Source organism: Cervus elaphus, chromosome 23 (assembly GCF_910594005.1).
Source record: "Cervus elaphus chromosome 23, mCerEla1.1, whole genome shotgun sequence".
NCBI classification, from domain to species: Eukaryota; Metazoa; Chordata; class Mammalia; order Artiodactyla; family Cervidae; genus Cervus; species Cervus elaphus.
Window position 1 is genome coordinate 40,135,819 of NC_057837.1, and position 24,182 is coordinate 40,160,000.

General features: G+C 47.4%; 1 protein-coding gene across 5 annotated transcripts in view; it reads right to left on the reverse strand.

Moving 5' to 3' along the window:
* Positions 1 to 24,182, reverse strand: part of RALGAPA2 (Ral GTPase activating protein catalytic subunit alpha 2) — a 271,302-nt gene that overhangs the window by 228,148 nt on the left and 18,972 nt on the right. For all 5 annotated transcript variants that reach the window (XM_043882987.1, XM_043882990.1, XM_043882989.1 and 2 more), the window contains exons 2-3: positions 17,358 to 17,468; positions 14,856 to 14,908 (exon numbers count right to left, since the gene is read on the reverse strand). In XM_043882987.1, coding sequence (XP_043738922.1) covers positions 14,856 to 14,908; positions 17,358 to 17,468 — 164 coding nt within the window. The remainder of the gene's footprint in view (positions 1 to 14,855; positions 14,909 to 17,357; positions 17,469 to 24,182) is intronic.

Below are 24,182 nucleotides of genomic sequence, written 5' to 3' on the forward strand. Positions count from 1 at the left end.
CCTAGCACTAAGCAAGCTGAACAGAGAGATAAGGATCCAGATGTAGCACATTCAAAGCTGCAAATTCAACATATAATTAAAAGTCCTACAGAAGATCTGAGAGGAACAAATGGATTATCCACAAAGGAACAAAACTCAGGTTGACCTTGGTCTTTCTGCAACATTAAGCTCCAGAAGGCAGCATGGTCAGCTGCTCACAGCAGGCCACTCCGAGAAGGGGCAGCAGAACACAGACATACATGACGACAGATGTCCCGCAGCAAGCCAGGTCTTACATGCGAATCTGGCATGTAACAAAGACAACTAGAGTAGGTGGCACTAGTGGTAAAGAACCTGCTGCCATTGCAGAAGACGTAAGAGATGCAGGATTGATCCCTGTGTCAGGAAGATCCCCTGGGAGAGGGCTCGGCAACCCACTCCAGTATTCTGGCCTGGAGAATCCCATGGACAGAGGAGCTTGGCAGGCTACAGTCCATGGGGTTGTAAAGAGTAGAACATGACTGAATTGACTTAGCACTCACACACACACACACACAGAGTACACTACAGCTCTTTTGCAAAGCAAACAAAATTCAGAGTATTGAGAAAAAAGATTATTTGAAAAGTGTAGAGCTAGCTATTTTTGTTTGAAGTTTTTGTTGTTGTTTTTAAAAAAAGGTCTTCTAGAGCCCTCACCTCCTCAACATACTAAATGATTCATATTCCAGCAAATACAGAGATTAGTTTTAAAATCCAAAAACAAGGGTGCAGGTGCATAAACACTATGAACAACAAGCTGTATTTATATAACTGGAATTAATATGGGCATAAAAATAGAGCAAATCCTCAAAACCATTAACATAAGAGAAATAAATTTTAAAAATATTACAATAAAATAATCTGGACATAAAATGCTTAAAATAGCTAAAAAGTAAGATGGACAAAAGATATGTGGGGGTAAAATAAAAGTATCACCAAACACTGCTTTATTCTTGATCAGTCATCAGTCATGTCAGTTGCCCAGTTGTGTCTGACTCTTTGCAACCCCATGGACTGTAATCCACCAGGCTCCTCTCCATGGGATTCTCCACGTAAGAATACTGGAGTGGGCTGCCAGGCCCTCCTCCAGGGGACCTTCCTGATCCAGAGATCAAAGCTGGGTCTCCTGCACCTCAGACAGATTCCTTACTGTCTGGGCTACCAGGGATAATAAAAAGAAAAAAGGTTCAAATAGCAATTTTTAAATTTAAAGACAATGATCGAAATGATAGAAAATCGAAAGTATATCTCCCAAATCCCAAAGCATACAGTGAGAGTCAGTAACCTCTCCCCCAAAAAACAAAAGTAGCAGAAAAAAATGTTAATGCTAATTACCACACACAAAAATAATAAATATAAATAAGTTAAATTCCTCTACCAAAGACCAAGTCACTCAGAACTGGTTTCCAAACACAGAAAGATGAACAAGAAATACAGAAAGTGACATAGTAGCACATAATTTGACCCAGAAGATGTGGTTTTGCTCTGAGTAACCCACTGGCTGGAACACCCCCAAGAGGAGTTTTCTTTATACCCGAGGTTCTGATACAGGAAACCTCAGTCACAACCAAACCTGCCACCTCTTCTTCAATTCAAGTTTCTATTTCCTGGCTAGAAACTGCATTTTTCAGATCTCTTCAAGTTTGATACCAACACAACCAGCTGTTTGTCTTTTCTGTGCCATTTTTCACAGAACGAGAAGAAAAAAATAGTTTTTTACATCCAGAGAGTTCCCAGGTTGAGTGGAAGGCAGAGAAATAACCACTCCCCCGGGAGATGCTAGCATGTGGTTCCTGTCCCCCCCAGAACCTACAAGGATTTAAACGCATTTAAACAGCTGCTTCCACACAGTTAGAAGGCGTTGCAGACCCGCAGTCGGCTCACGGCAAGCTCCTCTGCCAAGTCCACCCAGGGAACGCCAGGTCTGCGGGAGCAACTGATGCCAGCAGGCTTTTCAACCTGTCCCACATGGCAAGCGTCTCACACACTGGGTGTCACTCTGTAGCAGCCACCACACTGCATCCAAGCAAAACATGCCACAGAAAACCCACCATCGTATGACAGCAAACACAGTCTCCTAAACTGATACACGAAGAAACCAACTTGTCCAAACTGTGGTCACCTATGAATTCCAATCAATTTAAAGGGACAGAAAATGGTCTTTACGTGTCTCCTGCTGTTATAACAGTAAATACAATGTGCTCGAGTTTTAGTGTGAGGCTTCCTTATATGTGGTCCTGACGCAGACTCTACCCTCTGCCCTTCGGGGTTCCTGGGAGCATCTGTGGGTGCTGCCTCCGGGGGACCCACTCCTGGAGGTGTCAGCTACCCAGGGCCACAGGGCACACAGCACAGGAGAGGGGCCGAGGCACCCCAGCTGTGGCAGAGGGCCACTGGAGTGTAATTTCATACGGCCGCAGGCTTCTCTAACAGCTTCAGGATCCCCTTCCTCCCAGGTAAACTGAGTAATTTAGTATATCCTGTTGGGTCAGTCCCAAGTTTCTCACCTAGAAGTCACAAGGCATAAGGAAAACTGTAGTCTTGGTATTAAATTTAGAAGTTAAAATGTCCAGTGAAAATGGACCCTTTCAACTCAGACACTGTCATCTAATTCAAATTATTATTAGTAACATGTAAAAAGATCGCTGAATTGAAACCACAATTAGAATTCTAGAAGCGATTAGATGTTTACACCCTGCTTCCATCTTCCCATCTGCAGAGATCATAAAGGTTTCATGATCAGAAGCAGACACGTGCTCCAGAAACAGAAGACCCAGCCCCGTGTTGCGTTATCTCCCCAACATCTCGTGCAGGGCCCGGCACTGGGGAGCGATCGCTGAGCTGGCTCACCACCCCAGCCAACACCTGAGACCAGCTGGCCCCCCAGCCTCCCTGGTAAACCCGGCCTGAGGAAGTCTCGGTGGTGTTGGGGAGCAGATCACACATGGCTGCGACACGCATGTCCCTACCTGAAGCTGCTCCCAAACGAGGGTCCAACATTAATAAAAACGGCAAGCGTGACTAACGCCATGAAGAAAACCAGGTCAATTCTACGTCTCTATGATTACTTTAAATGTACATAATACCCCTATCGTTGCCGAGGGGAAGGTATGGTTGGAGAGTTTGGGAAGGTCATGCACACACTGCTATATTCAGGATGGATGACCACCAAGGACCTATTGCATAGCACATAGAACTCAACTCAATGTTATATGCCAGCCTGGCTGGGAGTGGCTTTAGAGGAGAGTGGACACATGTATATGTATGGCTGAGCCCCTTCGCTATTCACCTGAAACTACCACAACACTGTCGATCAGCTATACCCCAATACAAAATAAAAAGTTTAAAGTTTGAAATAAATAAATAAGTGACTATATATAACATGTTACAATAAACACCAGTGTCATAACAATGACCCAGTACCCTGGTCATGATAACCCGGGGCATTGACTCTGCTGGCCGACTAGAACTCAGGGCGGGTTGTGGGGTGAAGAAGAGTTTCTGTTGGCTCTATTCTCTGGGGATCCTGACTTTTCTCAACTGCAATCAGTCATTTAGAATTATGGCAGTGATCCAGGAACTGCACTCAAAGTTGGAACCAGTCTTTTAAGAGAAAAAAACAAAAAAAAATCCATAGAAGCATCCAAATATTTGAAATCCTCAACAAGAACTTAGATTTCAAGGAGTTAAGAAGAATCTGCTTTTTGTGTTCATTTTATTTCTTCTTGTCCGTTCTCCACTCAATAGCAGGAAACTGGTCCTTACAGGAAAAAGAAATAAGAAGCACTAACAGTGTGAGAGACCCTCGGTGTGGAGTGGGGAGCCACCCAGGAGGACTGCTGTGTGGCGGACAGTCTGGAATAAATAATGACAAATAAAGCAGAGGAGACCAGGGGCTGTGGAAACTTGATAAACTGTAAAAATGCAATTCTGTGGCCTTGATCTGTGTTTTCTGCTCAGAAGAGACAAAGGGCCGTGACTTAATCCTACAGATCACCTGCCCTGAAAGCACAGACCTGGCTGTGATTCAGCCCAAGCACTTCCCCTGAACCTCTGCAGGAGCCTCGAACTGGTCTTCATTTCCAAAGAGTTATAAAGGATACACAGATCCACCGAAGGAAGAATGGTGGGGGAAGGGGAGAGAGGTAGAGAGGGGGCAGACATGTCAGAATGGTTTATGATCCTATTATAGCCATAATTCTAGTTTCACTTCAGGCAATTCTTCTTCATCATTAATATCTGAGGCAGAATGGGACTATTAAGTGTGAAAAGATATAAATAAATGCATCTGTGTGGTAAATACAGTCAATACTGAAACGGCACCAGAAAAGTGACCGGACAGAGCGAAAACCAGCCCATCATCTCCTCTTCTCCCACACGGCCCGGGGCTCTGCATTGGTCCAGCTGGAAGGTTACTGAAAGTCCTTTCCCCCTCTTTTGAGGAAAAGAATTTGAGGCTAAACCCACTATCGATATAAGCTCCCATGGAACACTGAAAAACAAGAGAGCCCAGACTGAATTCCATTAAAGAGGGAAAGCCCACTAGAGTCCTGGACTCCCAGTTGGTCATTACGACGCCCAGACACCAGTGTGCCCAGCAAGGCTGCCCAGGACAGGTCCCCTTCGAGCCAGCATCACCCCTACAGATGCCAGGGAGGAGGCTGATGTCCACGTCAGAGTCATCCTCGTTAGCAAAGGAGAAACAAAACCTACGGGCCCCAGTAACACCCTGCTCTTCTGTCTGCCCCTGAAGAAGCCTCGGGTCACCCGTGCTCTCCAGGCGGCTCACTTCTGGCTCTGAGGTCCAGGCTTCTCCCACCAGAATCTCCCACCAACGGAGGGGTGGGGAGGACAGGGGGCAGCGCCCTGGGAGGAAGGACACTGATGCTGTTTCCTTTATCAGGGGGGATGGACGGAAGGGGGAAAATGAAGTCTGAACTCATTTGACAGCCCCTGATTTAGAATGCTCATTTCATCTTAACATGAGTGCAAAAAGAGGATAATGCAATTTGTTTCTGACTTTTCAACTCCGCGTCTGCAGAAGGCCACTTCCCCAACCAAGAGGCGGGGGCATGTTCCCTTCGGCCAAAGCCTCCTTCCAGCAAAACCCTAAACCTGTGAAGTCCCCTCCCCATGAGGACAGCAAAGGGCCACAGGCTGAGGACCTGACCAGGTGCCTGAGGAAGAAGGAACGAGTCTCCCAGATGAGGCGGCCAGGCTCTGCGGGAACATGCCATAGCCTCACGGTCCAACTGGCAGTCACTAGCATGCGTGTGGCCACCTAAGTTTAAAACTTACATCAAATAAAACTACATACAATTAAAATTTACGTTGCTCAGTCATGCGAGCCACATTCCAAGCACAAAGTAGCCCAGTAGTCGCCTAACTGCATATGGAACAGTCCCATCATCCCAGAAAGTTATGGTGAAGAGGGCTGCTCCAGAGAAGAAAGCAACGGGGACGTTTAGAGACTCGAAGGCTAACCTGAGCTAAACAGATTGAATATTAAAACTAAATAGAAGCATGAAGCTAAATTTCAGGCTAAAAAAAGACTTCTCTGCAAACTTATTATTTTGAAGATGTCTTGTTTGGAGACTTCGCTCAGAGCTATTTTTGTGGGACCCTTGGCTGGTAGAACTGAGGTGCCCCCAGAACTCAACTGGTCCCACCCCTGCTGCAGGGGCGCAGGCTCCAAACAAAGGAAGGCTCAGGGTCTCGGTCAAGGCCACACGGCTCGCTGTACCACAGCCGGATCCAAACCTCGCCGGCCCTTCTGCTACCTTTCTCTCATCTCTTTGGTCCAGGGAGTTTTAAGTGAGGAAAGAAAATACTGTTTTTAGTATAAAAATACCACGTGACCCCATGGGAGATAAGTGGAGAATTTAAGAGGCTTTAATCCAACAACAAATATTAACAAGTGTGAGTGGCTGTGGGGGCCCCAAAGGATGCTATCTCGCAGCGGCAGGGCCAGCCCAGCAACTTCCTGTCTGGTTAGGAAGCTAAGAGAGGGCCGCCTTCAAGGAAAACTAGGAACAACCAGCTGGGACAAGCAGGAGTACATTCTAGAAACTCAGAGGACAGTGGGCACCTTCAACTGCAGATGTTGGGAGAAACGGGTGGGTCTGAACAGAGCCTGAAAAAATGGGCCAGATGAAGAGGAGAGTAAAGGACGGGCTCTGAAAAGAGAACTCTGTAAACCAAGAGGCAAGAGGGAAGCTGTGCAGAAAGAGGCCTGGCGAGGGGTGGCGGGGGGGTGGCAGGTGACAAGCCCAGGGCGGGTGACAGCACTTTCACAGAGTGGCCCAGACAGCCAAGCCAGACGGGAACCTGCACGGGAGACCCAGGGACCCCGAGTGTGAGACCACACTTCACAGGAGGTAAAGACCCCGTTCAGTCTCTGGGGAGGACAAACACAGGGTTTATTTAATCTCTTGGGATAACCTAGATAAATTCAAAATGAACGGATCCAGGAATCAAATGTCCTGTAGATTTGTGATTGCTAACTGTGTGATATATGAGTAAGTAGCATCTGAGGCCAAAATACATGTATGTGTGATATGAAACCTCTTCTGCGGATGTGTATTTTAATTGGGGAGTGGGAGGCTGGGGAAACACCTTGCTGTCAAACTTTATCCAAACACCCCATCTCTCTACTAAAGGAAGGACAATGTACAGTGTGGCAGATAGCTAGAAACGCATCTCCTTAACAACTGTGTCTTCTCGTTTTCTCGATTCCTGATGCTCTGATGCCTGGGGCCCTGCTGGGCTGGCAGAGACTACCCTCCCCAGGGTTAGTGGATTCCTGGATAGCACCTGCCAGCGCGCCTTCGATATGCAAACCAGCCAAGCCCAAATCCACATGCGGCCACCTCCATTACTGGGTTCTCACTGCCTAGGACACAATCTCCTGCCCAAATCACCTGGGGACCAGGTCCTGGAGAGCCAGGGACCACCCCCATGGCCCACGGCCCGCTGAGAGGGTTCAAACTACCTGACCCTAAACCTGCTCTGCCAGCTCCTGACCTTGCCTGGCCCGTTCCTTCCCACAGAAACCACCTCCACTCCTCTCTCTCCTGCTCTCGTCTCCTTGGAGCTTCTCCTCGGGGCCCACCTGACGTGCCACACCTCCTGCTTCTGGCACTGTACGTACTGTAACAACCTCTGCCTTCATGCCAATCATCTTCAGGTCTGTCAGTCTTCCCACACCCGATTAAAACAAATCCCAGAAAGGGTTAAAAACCTCTCAACTGCTGAATCCAGAAGGATCTCAAAGTCAAGTCAGTTATTTGACCTTGGAACCCATTCACCAGGTGCCTGACATTCCCACATCAACCCTCCTTTGACCTATGTAGGCAGCCACCTCAAGGGCCACCGTCACTTCTGAGAAGGGCCGTTCAGAATTTTCTGACTCAGAAGGTGGTTACTGGCGCTCTGACGTACTCTTCAGTTTACCACGAAACGTAACGCGTGCTCCATAAGGGCAGGGGGTTCTGTCCATCTCCCTGCTGTACCTCCAGCACCTAGAAGGGCGCCTGACACAGTAGGTACGCGATAAACACGTCTAATGAATGAGTGGCCTGCACAAGAATAGGCGTCGCTGGTATCACGGCCCTCGGAGCACAGCTCGATCGCTGAGACTCCTAAGCGGTGCACAGCCCGGTGCTGAGGTCAGGAATGGGCTCCAGAGACGAGAGGGTCAACCTCTATCTACCACTGGACAGATATGCAACCTTGGGCAAGTCACCTGACACAACAAAGCTACCACCCTTCCAGCCATTAAAAACTGAAAAGACAGTATCTGTCTCCAATTTCCTGAAAGGATTAAACAGGATGGCCTGAGTGAAGCATTTACCCTCTGGTCAAGACAGCAGTGGAGACTCACGGCATGGGGCCCCACACCACCAACTCCACATGCCTGTTTGAAACACACAGCAATGATAGATGATTTTTTTTTTTTTTTTGCTACACTGGGTCTTTGTTGCTGCACGTGGGCTACTCTCTGGTTGCAGGGCTTGGGCTTTGCATTGCTGTGACTTCTGCTGTTGCAGAGCGCTGGCTCTAGGCATTCAGGCGTCAATATTCGTGGCCATGGGCTTAGTTACTCCACCACAAGTGAGATCCCCTCGGACCAGGAATTGAACCTGTGTCCCCTGCCTTGGCAGGCAGATTCCTAAACACTGCACTACCGGGGAAGTCCCATGAAATATGTTTTTAGAAGAAGAGTAAAACTAAGGAGCCATAACCTCAATTAGTTGTGAAAAACGTTGCTGTGAACCAGCAACAAGAGAAACTCCAAGTGGTACAGAGGTTTGAAACTACGGGCAAGGGTGGCTGAGGTCAGCTTCTGAGGGGTACCGTCCTCCACTGAACATGAAGGCAGATGGAACGGTCAGCCTGCTGCCCGACGGACACTCAGCCTGGGCCGACACCATTGCTTCATCTAAGCAGGGTGATGTGGTTGGTAGCTCACGACACTGAAAAAAATGACTGCTTCCTTCCTCAAAGGTTCCCGTCTAGACAACCCTGCCTTACAGAGCAAGCAGTAGCTCCCCTAAGAGGCTCCTCTTTCTTGCCTTCTTAACTCCCTTACCTCCACGCTTTTTTCCAATTCATTTCTTATTTACTGGCCATCTTTACACAGTATCCCTTCTGCAATTTAACACGTCTTAATAATTCCACTTCTTCTGAAGGAAGCCTTTCCCAACTATTCACACCTTGTTAAGTATTTACCTTCAAATCCTCATAAACCACCTCTTTTTAAGTGGCACTAACTTGTAGATGGTGGCGACAAAGTTACACAACCCTCAGAACAAACCACGCAAATTACAACCCACCTTCTGAGGCTGGAGACAGAGACAACATAAACAAAAACAGCAGCAATGCAGGTTCATTTTTCACTCATGTTTATGGTGCCAGATGAAGGTTTTATGAAGCTGTGAATGAGATATATTTGTTCTCTTACATGAGCAACGAACTGCCTGCAGATGGTAATGTATGGGGAGTAACACCCTCCTTAATCTAAACTTTCTGAACACAAGGAGAAGGTGATGAAACCAGTCCCCCACCCCGAAGGGGTGTAGCCTGTAGCCTCTGATGGGCTTTCCTGTTGTGGGACAGTGACAGCAAAAGTTAACTGTCATTTCCATGCTTCAGGGACACAGGAAAACGAGCAAGGACTTAAAACACCGCCAGAGAGGAAGCAGGAGGGAAGCAAACGCCAAATCCAAGGAGCACCTACGGACATCCTCATGTTCTCGATCTCATGCCCACCCCAACGTGGGTGTAAGGAACTGAGCCTGGGATGCCAATAAGGAACCAGGACCCTCAAGTGGAGCCAAAGGGACCCCAAAGAAGCACATTCTCAGACCCCAAGCAAAAGCAAAAACAAACCCTTTCAGGGGGAAAAAAAAATATTCAAACAAATTAAATATGCAGCCCATGAATTCTGATCTCAAAGTGGTATCACAAAACATACACAAGAAGAAGCTACTGTGAGAGATTGAAGAAATAACCAATAGCTTTTGACAACCGAAGACGGACTTCAGATAGTAGAATGATCAGATACAGTGTCAAATCTTCCATGTTAACTGTTTCAGAAAGTAAAAGATGTCTAATAATGAACAAGGATCAAGAGACAATCAAATGCAACCAGCCACATAGGAATGCCAAACCAAAAAAAGTTAAAACATGAAAAGAAAAAAAAGAAGCAAAAACACACAGAGGGACTTCTCTGGTGGTCCACTGGTTGAGACTCCGAGCTTCCAATGCAGGGAGCGTGAGTTTGATCTCTGGGTAAAATCCAGGATACTGTGCAGTGGGTTCAAAACTGGTTATAAACCTATGGAGACAACTGGCAACATCAGCAATGTAACTGGCCCAGGAACTGCTAACCGATGAACAGGACAGTGCTGATTCAAGAAGTTTTGCAAAGGAGACAAGAGCCTTAAAGATGAAGAGCACAGTGGTTGGCCATTGGAAGTCGACAAGGACCAACTGAGAGCCATCATGGAAGCTGATCCTGTTACAACTATACGAGAAGCTGCCCAGGAACTCAACATCGACTGTTCTGTGATCACTTGGCATTTGAAGCAAACTGAAAAGATGAAAAAGCTCAAGAAACGGGTGCCTCATGAGCTGACCACAACTCAAAAAAACTGTCATTTTGAAGTGTCGTCATCTCTTACTCTGTGCAACAACAACGAACAATTTCTCAATCAGATTGTGACAGTGAATTTTAGACCACTGATGACCCGCTCAGCGACTGGATGGAAAAGAAGCTCCAAAGCTCTCCCCAAAGCTAAAGTTGCACCAAAAAAAGGGTCACAGACACTATTTGGTGGTCTAATCCACTACAGCTTTCTGAATCCCAGCGAAACCATTACATCTGAGAAGTATGCTCAGCAAATCGATGAGATGCACTGAAAACTGCAAGGCCTGCAGTGGGCACTGGTCCACAGAAAGGGCCCAATTCTTCTCCACGACAACGCCCGACCTCACGTCACACAACCAGTGCTTCAGAAGTTGAACGAATTGGGCTACGAAGTTTTGCCATATTCACCTGACCTCTCACCAACCAACCACCACTTCTTCAAGCAACTCAACAATTTTTTGCAGGGGAACCGCTTCCACAACTAGCAGGATGCAGAAAATGCTTTCCAAGAGTTTGTTGAATCCTGAAGCATGGATTTTTATGCTACAGGAATAAACAAACTTACTGCTTGTTGGCAAAAATGTGTTGACTGTAATAGTTCCTATTTTGATTAACAGGGATGTGTTTGAGCCTAGTTATAATGATTTAAAAATCTGGGTTCAAAACCGCAATTACTTTTGCACCAATCTTAACACTACGACTACTTCTCCTAATAATAAGTAACAGTTTGGAGATAATAAAGATTAATCCAAAGCAGATAAAACTGAAGGGATTATGAACCTTAAAGGAAGGACTGGGCCATAAGATTTAAAACTGGGGATACGACCAAATTTTTGAATTTTTAGAAAAGTAAACAGTCAAATCAGAATTTTTTTTTAAAAAAATCAATAATCATAAAGTAAGCTGCAAGGAGATCAAACCAGTCAGTCCTAAAGGAAATCAGTCCTGAACATTCATTGGAAGGACTAATGTTGAAGCTGAAACTCCAAAACGCTGGCCACCTGATGTGAAGAGCTGAATCATTTGAAAAGACTCTGATGCTGGGAAAGATCAAAGGCAGGAGGAGAAGGGGATGACAAAGGATGAGATGGTTGGATGACATTACCAACTCTATGGATATGAGGTTGGGCAAGCTCCGGGAGTTGCTGATGGACAGGGAGGTCTGGCATGCTGCAGTCCATGGGGTCACAAAGAGTCGGACACCACTGAACAACTGAACAGAACTGAACTGAATCCTAAAACTATTAAAGAAATGCGGCAAAGTCCTCCTACTAAAAAAAAAAAAAACAAAATCCAAAACCAAAAAAGCTAGTTTCAGAGGGTTTTTACAGGAAAGAAAAAAAATTTTCTAGAAGCAGATCAGTTCAATCTTATAGAAACTATTTTATAAAATAGAAAAAGGACACCTGACAACATAGCCTATAACCTTTGTAACAGGATCACTCAAAACAGTCTGTCACTCACTCAGTCGTGTCCGACTCTTTGCAATCCCATGGACTACAGCCCTCCAGGCTCCTCTGTCCATGAAATTCTCCAGGCAAGAATACTGGAGTGGGTTGCTGTGCCCTCCTCCAGGGGATCTTCCCAAAGCAGGAATTGAACCTGTGTCTCTTATGTCCCCAGTCTTGGCAGGCGGGTTCTTTACCACTAGTGCCAGCTGGAAGCCCCAAAACCATGTGAGGGAAGAAAATCTAAACCAATCTCAGTTGTGAACATAGATCCAAAAATGCAAACAAAATACTGGCCTCCCCAAAATTCAGAACTGGAATTCACCACGTTCATATTCATGAAGAATCATCCCAATCAATGCAGGAAAGAACTTTTGAAAACTTTTGAAACTTTTGAAAACTTCAAAACTCATCCATGATTTTTAATAAATCTCTCCAAAATCACTGCAGAAGGTGACTGCAGCCATGAAATTAAAGATGCTTACTCCTTGGAAGGAAGATATGACCAACCTAGACAGCATATTAAAAAGCAGAGACATTACTTTGCCAACAAAGGTCCATCTAGTCAAGGCTATGGTTTTTCCAGTAGTCACATATGGATGTGAGAGTTGGACTACAAAGAAAGCTGAGTGCCGAAGAATTGATGCTTTTAAACTGGGGTGTTGGAGAAGACTTTTGAGAGTCCTTTGGACTGCAAGGAGATCCAACCAGTCCATCCTAAAGGAGATCAGTCCTGAGTGTTCACTGGAAGGACTGATATTGAAGCTGAAACTCCAATACTTTGGCCACCTGATTGCAAAGAACTGACTCATTAGAAAAGACCCTGATGCTGGGAAAGATTGAAGGCGGGAGGAGAAGGTGACAACAGAGGATGAAATGGTTGGACGGCATCACTGACTCAATGGACATGAGCTTGGGTAAACTCCAGGAGCTGGTGATGGACAGGGAGGCCTGGCGTGCTGCAGTCCATAGGGTCACAAAGAGTTGGACACGACTGAGCAACTGAACTGAACTGAACTGAACTGAACTATGAATAGAAACAAGCTATCTAATATGATAAAGAGTACCTACCAAATATTTACAGAAACACTATTCTTAGTGATGAAACATTAACAAAACTCTCTTTAAATCAGAAAAAGGAGAGCCAACTTTATCATTGCTAGTTACCAGCATGCTGGAGAGTAAGCCAGGGCAGAAAGACAAGAAAACCAGAGGAACCTTTATTCTATGACCATCTGTCTGCCTACCAAGAAAACCAACACCATCTATAGACAAAATATTGAAATTAAATCACCTACATCCATCTGCACTTCCCGGGGCAGGGGCAGGGGAAGTGGTAAAGAATTCACCTGCCAATGCAGGAGATGCAGGAGAGACGATGGTTTGAGCTCTGGGTCGGGAAGGTACCCTGGAATAGGAAATGGCAACCTGCTTCAGTGTTCTTGCCTGGAAAATTCCATGGACAGAGGAGCCTGGAGGGCTACGGTCCACGGGGTCAGAAAGAGCTGGACGTGAGTGAGCAACAAAGCACAGCACAGAATAGCACACACAGCCACCTGGCCTGGCATGGGAATGGAAGGAACAAACTACACATGGATCAAGGCGAGAGATATCACTGGGTGTGCCAGGCCAGCCCCTGCTAACCACACACCAGATGAGACCATCTTTATGACCCTCGAAACCAAAGAAAGTCACATGGTACACTGTTCATGGGCTTCCCTAGTGGGTCAGCTGGTAAAGCACCTGCCTGCAATGAGGGAGACCTGGGTTCATTTCCTGGGTCGGAAAGATCCCCTGGAGAAGGAAATAGCAACCCACTCCAGTATTCTTGCCTGGAAAATCCCATGGACGGAGAAGCCTGGTAGGCTACAGTCAATGGGGTTGCAAAAGGTCAGACACGATTCAGTGACTTCACTTTCTTTCCTTCACACTGTTCATGGGCACAAGTGCTTGTAGAAAACTATCTGTGAGGAGCAAGGGTATGGCGAAGTGCAAGGTGTAGCTGCCTTTGGAGCAGAGAGCGGGGATGGGGTCAGGGAGGAGGTACACTACAGTTTCTGGACCTTAAACTTAGTGGCAAGGTGGGGATGCAGGGGGGGAGGTGGCGATAGTGGGTGTGGCAAGCCTGTGAGCTTTATCCTCACGCTTTACCTCTGTGTGGTGGGTTCTTTAGCAAATGCATTAACCTTCTACATAAATAATGTAGATTAACAGAAGAGTTCAACCAGCAATGGTCAGTAGAAACCTGTTTAAATGACAGGCATAATTAAAGCTCCTGTTAAAAACAGCTCCTCTGCGCCAGCTTCATTCACAGCAGGTTAACCACAGGAAACATAGAGAACCACCACAAAACATGCCCTGAATCAATGTCTGGGACTCTGAGGAAGGAGCATGGACCCCAGAGGAGACGGGTGACCAGTGACAGATTGCCAGCTGGGAACCTGAACCAGGCTGGAGGTTTCTGCATCTGTTTTATTCCACGAACCCAGACAGCCTTCCCCCTCGGCCACCCCTTCAGCCAGCTCCGCAGCAAGCACATATATGACCTTCCTCAACAGTCACAAAGCTGGTCTCCCACCAAGCTCAGCACACGTCTTTTCAAAGCATGAATCATTTCTAGATAACCAACAATTAACGTTCAGAACCTATAATCTGGTTCCAGTGTAGTTCTCAAGGCCTCAGTAATCTGATCACTTGTCTAATACATCAAGACAAGAAAGACCTTACTCTTAAGAGATCAAAAGTCACAGCCATTGTTCCACCTTTGGAGAGAACATATGATCGACACTCGTGAACATGGAGACACATAGGTGACAACCTCAAAAGCAGTCAGGGAAATATATGTGAAAAACAGTGAGTGTTTACATGTCAATATGCATATATTAAAAAGAAAAAAATTATCTCTGGGGTTGGTTGGGGAAATTTACATAAGACTTACATGGAAGTTTACATATAGATTTATACAACCTCTTTGAAGAGCAATTTGGCAATATCAACATTTAAAATGCACACATATTCCCATCTAATAACTTCCCATCTAGATCCCCACACAGGAAAAATTCTCCCACGAGGGGGAAAAAAAAAAAATCACAAGAACATTCTTAGCACCTTGTTTGTAAAAGAGGAAGGCGGGATACACATGCCCATCATTTTTACTTGTCTTCAAGTAACATTAAAGATCTAAAATACCATGCTTTTGACGAGAATCTTAAAAGCTAAATGAATGAATAAAAACTTACTTCAAAAAGAAAGAGGATGGAGTCCAGCTCCTCCCTTTGTGACTTATTATTCCCTGGAATATATAAAAAAAGAATTCATTACTATGACAACGTGCCGACTTTAAGATATTAAAAATTAGGTTAAAATTACGTTGCTGACCCTGGATCTGAACCCCCACAGCTCTATGAAGTGGCTGTCACTCATTCACTCAATAAACTCCGAGGATGGTCTCCGTGTCAGGGACTCTTCTGGAACCTCAGGGCACATGAGTTCACAGGCGTGAACCCCTGCCCTGGGGAGGTTTACATTCTGGCAGGAGGAGGCTCTCCAGAAATGAGTGAGGAAACTGAGAAGCAGATGGGAATGCCCAAAAGTGCAGTTTGGGTGTTGACTCGGGAAGTCGGGGACACCCTGCTGATAAGGGGACACCTGAGCAAAGACCTCAAAGAGGTGAGGGAGCAGCCACAGGGAGACCCGGGATATGGAAATGGGGGGTGGTTGTGTTCCAGGCGAAGGGACTGCAGGGTCCCCATGGGGGAGCGGGTCTGCATGGGGAGGATACAGCGAGGAGGCCCTTGTGTCTGGAGCGAGGGGGAGAGTCATGGGGGTGAGGCGGGCGGGCAGGCAGGCAAGGGCATGAGGGGACCAGGAGGCCACTGGAGGGTCTGCAGTGTGGAGCTCATGACTGACAGACGCTGTAAAGCAACCCTCCAGCTGGTCTTTCCCAGAGATTTTGGTGGGGGTGGGGTGGACGGTGTGGCAGGGAGGCCAGTTCTGAGGTGGCTGGGGTAACCCACGTAAGGACAACAGGAGGAGGCCAGGAGGAGAGGTCAGGAGGACAGGCCGGGGCGAGAGGCCGGCGATTCTGGATACGTTTTGAAAGCAGAACCAACAGCGCAGGTTTTGGCTGAATAACTGGAGGGCTGAAGGGATCACAAGATGATTTTGTTATTCCTAGCAACCATTTTCCTTTCTTCTTTTGTTTTGGTAACTTCCTCCCCTGGGCTCCAGTCAACACACAGACTGTACTAAAAGCAAGAAACTGTAAAGCCTCTCCCTCTTTTTATCGGTCCTTCGTCGTGACTCTCTGCAGGAGATACAAGGCAACAGAGCGGCAGAGTCTTCTCCCCATCAAGAAGGGTCTATTTCTTTCCAGCCCCAGAATCTGAGAGGCCACGTGACCTGCTCCAACCACGGTGACGACAGCAAATGTGAGGTGAGCTCAAAAAGCCTTACTTGCCAGCAGGTCATGGAGCCCTGAGGCCAAGTGTGCTGGAGCCCAAGGAAGCCTGCCAGCTGGGCAAGAGGGCCCACGCGAAGGAGCACTAAGGCGCCCTGGGCAGCAGCTTGACCATCAGGACATGTGTGAATGAGGCCTCTCGCCACTAGCCAGTCAGAGACAGGAGCCAGCCCAAACCACAGGAAATGCCCAACAGATTCAGAAAAATCACAAACTAAATGCCTAGTGGTTGTTTGAAGGCACTCAGTGTTGGGATGGTTTGTTGTGCAATTTGTTACGTGGCACAAACTGACTGATGGTCTTGAACCACCAAATTTTCCTAAAGGATAGAGGGAGGAAAGGGAGAACAGGGATGGAGGGAGGGCCTTTTAAAAAATGAGGTTTGTAGATGGTAATGTTGTTTTCTTAGATACCAGGTGTTAGTTTTTTTCCTTTGCTATTTTGATTGAATATACGATCACACTACTATGAAGTGGAACAGAGCTAGGAGGCAAGATAAAAATCACATCATTCCATATTTGAGACAGCTACCAATCTGGCAGAAAAAAATTTAAGTTCAAGATGTGTATTAATTTATAAATCACGAGGGGGGAAAGCTAAGAAATTCATTTAAAAAGAACAGGTGCTGGCATCCTGGGCCCAGGCCCACGTGTGCCCTGACCTAACAGAGGCTGGAGCAGTATTCCCTGCAAGACCTATGGCAGCTGGGTGGCCTCCATGCTCCTCTCTAAGGCCTCTTCTTTCCATGTGACCCTGTCTCACCTACCGCACCCTCCCCCCCAACCTCTGGAATGGAACTCACACTTTCTGTGGTTTTCCTTTTATTTATATATATATACTTTTGTGTGTGTGTGTGCACGTGCACAGAGTCTTAGTTGCAGCACGCAGGCTCTTTAGTTGCAATATGCAAACTCTTAGTTGCAGCATGTGTATTCTAAGTTCCCTGAGCAGGGATCAAACCCAGGCCCCCAGCATTGGGAGTGCAGAGTCTTAGCCATTGGGGCAACTAGGGAAGTTCCCTTCTGTGGATTTCTTGTCTTTCTATTTGCCCCTTGGCTGTTGTTGTTCAGTTAACGCCTGTACGAGAGAAAGTTCAAGGGAAAGAGGCAACCGCTGTGAGTTCACAGCTCTGCTGAGTGTTTGGAAAGAGAGGAAGCTTAAAGACATGTAACTTGTAGCACGTGACACACACAACCTTCAAGAACTTCCTGTATTTTTATTAAAAAAAAAAAAGAAAAAAACTTTGTATACCAAAAAAAAATTTTTTTGTAGAAATTCTTACCTTTTAATTTCAAACTATTTTCCAGTGTTATAAAATTTTCATAGAAGATGAAATATATCTGAGAATAGTTGGTCTCAAAAAACTGCTTAAGATCGCTGGCATCCACATTGTCTGAAAAGAAAAAGTTCCCATTTACAACCACAACCTTACATGATCATCAGCATTCACGAACAATCTTTTCAGAAACAAAGGAATGCAAAAACCAGTCATGTCCCCTTATAAGACAAAACAACACAGTAAAGTGCATTTCCGTCCACTTCTTTCTCCACCTAAGGGGAGCTCTGAGGTGACCTGGGGCATGTCCCCTCCCCCACCCCCAAACCTCAAGGTCACAACCGCTATAGAGCAGCCAGAAGGCCAGGGGTTTAGTGAGGGTCCTGGGAGGGACGAGATGATTTCTGGCTGGGGGTTGGGGGGAGTAAAAGTTGGGGCGGTTTAGACCCAGACCATAAAGGATGGAGGCTTCCAGGTGGCGCTAGAGGTAAAGAACCCACCCGCCAATGGGTTCTTTGAGACATTAAGAGACTCGGGTCAATCCTTGGGGTCAGGAAGATCCCCTAGAGTAGGAAGTGGCAACCCACTCCGGCATTCTTGCCTGGAGAATCCCATGGACAGAGGAGCCTGGCAGGCTACAGTCCATGGCGTCGCAGAGTCAGACTCGACTGAGTGACTTTGCACGCGTAAAGAAGGATGAGCCTAACTCTGCCAGGAGCGCCCCACGGCCCAGTCTCTCCTCCCTCCCTCCAGCCACCGCATCAGGCCCTTCCGACCTGCCCACATCCACCTGGGCCACTGGTCACCGCATCCCTCCAGCTTCTACTTGACCCGTCCGGCCCCTGCATGGACACAGTGGGTCCTGTGTTCCTAGCATCATTCCAGCCATGTGTCTCCCATGTGTTTAGTGTTGATAAACCAGGGCTGCAGGGAGATCGACTGGACATTCAGGGAATTCATTCAGCCCAAGAACATGTCCCCCCCACCCCACCCTGGCCCCTGCAGGGGCCAAGCCAACAATACAGCCAGCGTCCCTTTTGGCTCAGGTCAGAAAAGTCACCCACTGTCAACACACCTCTGCACAGGTTCCTCAGGAAACAAGGTTGTTTGTGCCTTTCCAGCAGCATCCTGACCAAGGTGTTAGCTCTTTGGGCATTCTTAAAATTTGACAAGATTACTCAAGGAGGGAAAAAAAAAAAACATGCTGCTATTCAATCTACATCGGAGTTGTATCAGCTTTGGGGTCCTAAGTCTGTGAATATGTGAGAACACACCCACTGCCACGTCTACATTCTATAAAGTTAACATTCACACTGATGAGTCTAAAGAGTTGTTTTCCTCTGATAACTACATAGTGCCGTTCATGGAAAAATTTGCACTGGTTCTTTGAAAACAATGTACCTAAGATGTTGGAAAGATCATTGGAACGGCCGAGTTCACACTCCTGTTTCTCAACCAAAAATCACACGGAGCACAGAGCAGTACAAGTTCCTGGTAACTAACAAGTTCACCTGCATGCGAGCAGGTAACACCACCAGGAGCCTTAATCCACACAAGCATTACCGTTCTCATGAGTGACACAGCCTTGCTGTGGAGTTCTCCAGTGCCTTCCTCGAGTGTGCCAGTTCCAAGGGCTTTGTTAAATGTTTACTCCAACACCAACTGCTCAGAGGGCCTCTGAAACCTCCCCAGCCCCCAGACCAGGGCAGGACTTCCGCTCTGCAGCCCACCACCCTCTTCCTCCCAGTCACAGACTATGTCACACTACGCTCAATTTCCTGGTGCAACCGGGCTCAATTCTGATGGAATGATCTGTCTCCTCCGTTAGAGACACTGCCCACCTCACAGACCCCCAGGTGGTCTCAGCACCATTACATGCCCTGCAGGGAGGATAAGCATTTAGCTCAATATTTTCCTGAATGCACTAAATGAGACAAACAGCCTCTAATACACAGTCACGGGGCAGTGACCACAACGTGTAAGCCATCAGATCTCATGCCGACACGAAAGAGGCGACCTGACCCTTGGGTTACCAGGAGGGAATCGTCACCCCTCTGCGGAGGGGGTCCCTCCCGCTCTGCAGGCTCAGCTCTCACTGTACGCTGTCGGCTCCAGGGAGAGTCCGGAGGCATCTCCCTTCACCTTCTTCTCTTCCCACAGTTGCTCGAGCTGAACCCCAATCCCCATCCGGGATCCTCCCAGCTGCTTCCCAGCCCGCCTCCAGGGTGTTGGGTCCTCCACTGCCCTGCTGGGCACTGCGCCCCCATCCCCACCCAAGGGTCCCTGCCTCCCTGCTTCCCCTCCGCAGTCCCCTCTCCACACTGCAGTCAACAGGATAACAGAATAAACCAAACCAGTAGCACTGAAAATAAAATTCAAACTCTTTACCACTACTCCACAGCCTTTCCTCTGCTCAAAGGCAAGTCCACCCGACGCCACATTCTCCACGCTGCCCTGCACTCTGGCCACCGTGGCTTCTTTCCATCTCCCGAGCTTCCCACACGTGTTCCCCACCCCCGATCTTTGTCCAGCTCATTCCTTCCCATCCTCCAGAGCTAAGGCCGCGCTCAGCCTCTGCAGGGAAATCTCAGGGGTCCCTGTTGGCCACGGATCACCTGCCTCCTCCAGCATGGAGTCTGGTGGGCGGCCAGCCGGGAGTGGACTAAAGCTGCAAGACACACAGAGAGGATGTGGGTCACCAAGAGTCCATCCTCCCTGGGATCCCCTGGTCCCTCAGAAACACGCCAGGGTCAGCGACCTGAGCATAGCGGCTCTTTGTCAAAGCTGAGGGCCTCATGCAGACAGGAAGGCCCTCCAGGAGCCAGAGCCCAGCCACCTCCTCCCCACCACTCCCTGACTGTTCTGTTGATGAGGGGCAGCCGGATGGAGCTTGACATCCTCACGACAAGACACTGTGATGCCTTCAAGGTCGCTCCGCACACAGCGAAACCAAGAGTGTAACATCGGTAACTACGTGCTTTGTTTACCCCGCTGAGGACTCCTCGGAGGTCCGGGAGTCCCCCTCCCATGATCCCTCCCCATGGCACACCTCATCAGTCAAGACTGATTCATTCCTTTCTTCCCTTACTGCACTCCACTGGAATGGAATCCTCAGCAGGCAGGAATGCCATCCACCTGGGATTTGGTCACCGCTGTATTCCCAGACCCAGGAACAGAGCAGGGTACCCGACAGGTACTCAACACATATTTGTCAAATGAACAAAAAAATTAACTCCACATTTTTTTTTAAATCTCTAATCTTCAAAATCTAGAACAACTCCTTTATCTGTCTTATTTTTTTTATAAAACACAAGACTCATGAGATGACTCTTTGGAAGGCACAGATCTTGGAGAAGGTGGCCTCAGGAACAGGAAGTCAGTGTCCGGTAGCAGGGCACACAGACAGGATCACAGAGCTGCCTTTTATTTTTTTTTTTAATAATTTTTAAAATTTATTTGGCTGCACCAGGTCTTAGTTGGGGCACACAGGACCCTCAGTTGTGGCATGTGGGATCTAGTTCCCTGACCAGAGACTGAATCCAGGTCCCCTATACTGGGAGAGCAGACTCTTAGCCACTGGACCACCAGGACAGTCTGCTTTTTAACTTCAAGATGCATAGATATTATGGTAAGAGGACTGTTCAGGAAAAAAAAAAAAAAAATGACCATAAACTTCCTTTAGAAAGATGCTCTTCACCTGCTCAGTCAAACATGACTGGGTCCCTCCCCCTGCAAACTAGGCCTGTGCCAAGCGCCAGGAAATTTGAACAGAATAAGGTGCAGGGGCCCCAGAGACAGGGATACAATCAAGTAACGGAAATGACACCGGGACCAAAGTCCAGGCCAGGCCTCAAAGCAGGGAGTGAAAGCCAATTGGGAAGGCTGGAACTGCTAATAACACTGTATATTTAGTCCTTAAGAGACACTTTCATGGATTTACTATATCTGACCCTAACCACAACCCTGTGCTTGCTCCTTGGAAGAAAAGCAACAACAAACCTAGACAGCGTAGTAAAAATCAGAGACATCACTTTGCCAACAAAAGTCCATATAATCAAAGCTATGGCTTTTCCAGTAGTCCTATATGGATGTAAGAGTTGGATCATAAAGAAGGCTGAGCACCGAAGAATTGATCCTTTTGAACTGCAGATGCTGGAGAAGACTCTTGAGAGTCCCTTGGACAGCATGGAGATCAAACCAGTCAATCCTAAAGGAAATCAACCTTGAATATTCATTGGAAGGACTGATGCTGAAACTGAAGCTCCAATATTCAGGCCACCTGATGCAGAGTCAACTCATTGGAAAAGAACCTGATGCTGGGAGATTGAGGGCAAGAGGAAAAGAGGAAGACAGAGGATGAGATGGTAAGATGGCATCATCGACTCAAGGGACATGAGTTTGAGCAAACCCTAAGAGATGGTAAAGGATAGGGAAGCCTGGCATGCTGCAGTCCATGGGGTCACAAAGGGTCGGACACAACTTAGCTACTAAACAACAACAACCTCATGAGGGAGATGAGGCAGGTGTGGTCAAGTCAAAAAAAACCTTCAGATACAGGATCATCCGTAACCTGACCAAGGTACCAGGCCAGTCAGAAATGTGGGGAAGACTTCCTGTCTGGGGTTCCAGCCCTAACATGAGCTGCACAAAGGCTCAGAGACACGTGGGAATAAGTCAAACCCAGAAACTGGATCAGGAACATAGAGAAATGTCATCTCCTTGGGGAAGGGGAGCAGATGGAGAGAAGACCCTAAGACATGGGGGGAGAGCGTGGCCCTGAGAATGGGCACCACTTGGCTCCCCGAGAGGGACCTTAGCAACCTCCCCACCACCTTGTGGGGCCGGTAAGAAAGCGGGAAAGAGCGGAAGTCCCGGTCTGGGTATGTCCAACGTGGACGCTAGCATGTGGCCTTGCTGGCCTCACAAAGCCCAGGCAAGTGCATTCACACTGACCACAGAGGAGCAACCAGCAGACAGCTTCACAGAGCTGGGGGTCATTCGGGGGTTTGTAAAGAAACCTCCATTAATTTCTCATTCTCCTTGACCACCATCCAACAGGCAATGAACTATTATATTCCCATTATATCTGAAAAATAATCTATATTCCACACCAAAAGCTACCCTTCCCTGTTCAGCTAAGCCTCCCGCTGACAATTATTTCCCCACATTTAGTTGGAAGACAGTAGCAAAGCTGGAGCACAAAAACCTTTGGAGCAGGCCGCCTGGTTTCAAGTACAAAAGCCACAGGACCTGGGCAAGTTATTTAAACATGCTGTGCCTCAAATTCCTCACCTAAGAATGGGGGGCCAACCATAGCTCCTGTGATAAAATGAACACAGGTGAGGTGCCTCTAAAGGCAGAGTCAGCATTATTTAAATAAATGTTAGTTGTCTTACAATTACCTAGCTCCAGGCAAAGGACACCGAACCAGCCAGGAACAACCCAACTTCACTTGTGAAGTCATAAAACTCAATGACTCGTGAAACTCAACCACTTAATGAGAACTTCGATAAGGGACAGCACCTCATCCCAGTTCAGCAGCAGATGCTCCAGAGCTAGGGGGACTGTCCCTCCACTTCCTCCTATATACAGTCCTTTTCAGTAGCAATCCTACTCCTTTTAGGATCTGAGGATCATAACCCAGATCACTAAAACCAGCTTCAGCACACCCGGAAGCACCAAAGGAAGAGGGAACACTCTTCTCAGACTCAGGGGCCCTGGTGGACACTGTCAAAGAGGAAGTAGGGGCTCAGAACAGCTCCTCCGAAGTAGGGAGTGACCCCCAATCCTCCAGCCCTCCCTCCCCCACACGCCCCAGGGCTCAGAGCCACCCCAGCGCTGCCCATGTGACTGCGTGTGGATGCAGATGGTGTCATTCACTCACATTCCTTAGATGCTGGCACCCAAATACAATGCTCAACATCACACGCTGGTGAGAGGGAAGGGGGCTGAGTGAAAAACTTCATAAAACATAATTCAGGAAGAATGAGAACAAGGAAAATTAAGTCAGACATGAGACAGAAAACACCGACAGGGATGAACATCATGCCCTTACATAAGGGCTAATGAGAGCCTGGTGGTTTCAACCTTTTCACAGCTGCCTAGGTCTCCACCCTCTCTCCCTCTTTTACAAAGTGTCACACTTTGTAAAAAGTGCCACGAATTATTCCCGCCCTCCATCCACACCTTTAGAAAACGCCCATCCATGCTGATCCGGGCTGAGCTCCCGACCTGCTGTGGACCCCCAGTCATCAGGAGCCTGATTCAGCTGTGGCTGCAGAGCCTCAGGTGGTGTCTGGTCCAGGGAGGTTGGGGTAAACATATACACACTACTAGAGATAAAGTGGATAACTAAGAAGGACCTACTGTATAGCAAGGGGAACTCTACTCAGCACTCTGTTCACAACCTACATGGGAAAAGAATCTAAAAAGAGTGGACATCTATGTATAACCGATTCACTTTGCTGTACACCCAAAACTAACACAACATTGTAAATCAACTATACTCCAATTAAGATTTAAATAAGAGCTGGGGAGGGGGGATTAAAAAAAAATTAAAAAAAAAAAAAAAGATTTAAATAAGAAAGAAATGAGAAAACTCATGGAGCAGAGCTGCCTGCAGCCAGGGCAGAACCATGCAGCAACGCAGACAGGTGAGGGAATGAAACAGACACTTGCCGTAAGGTCTCTGTGAGCCTGAGATTGGGGATGGGGTGCCTTGCTTGTTACAGAAATGTCGAAGGGGAAAGAAAACAAAACTCACCAAGAAGTGCCATAGGCTGTGGCGAGCCCATGAAGAGCTGCCACCAAGGACAACACATTGTCTCCTTG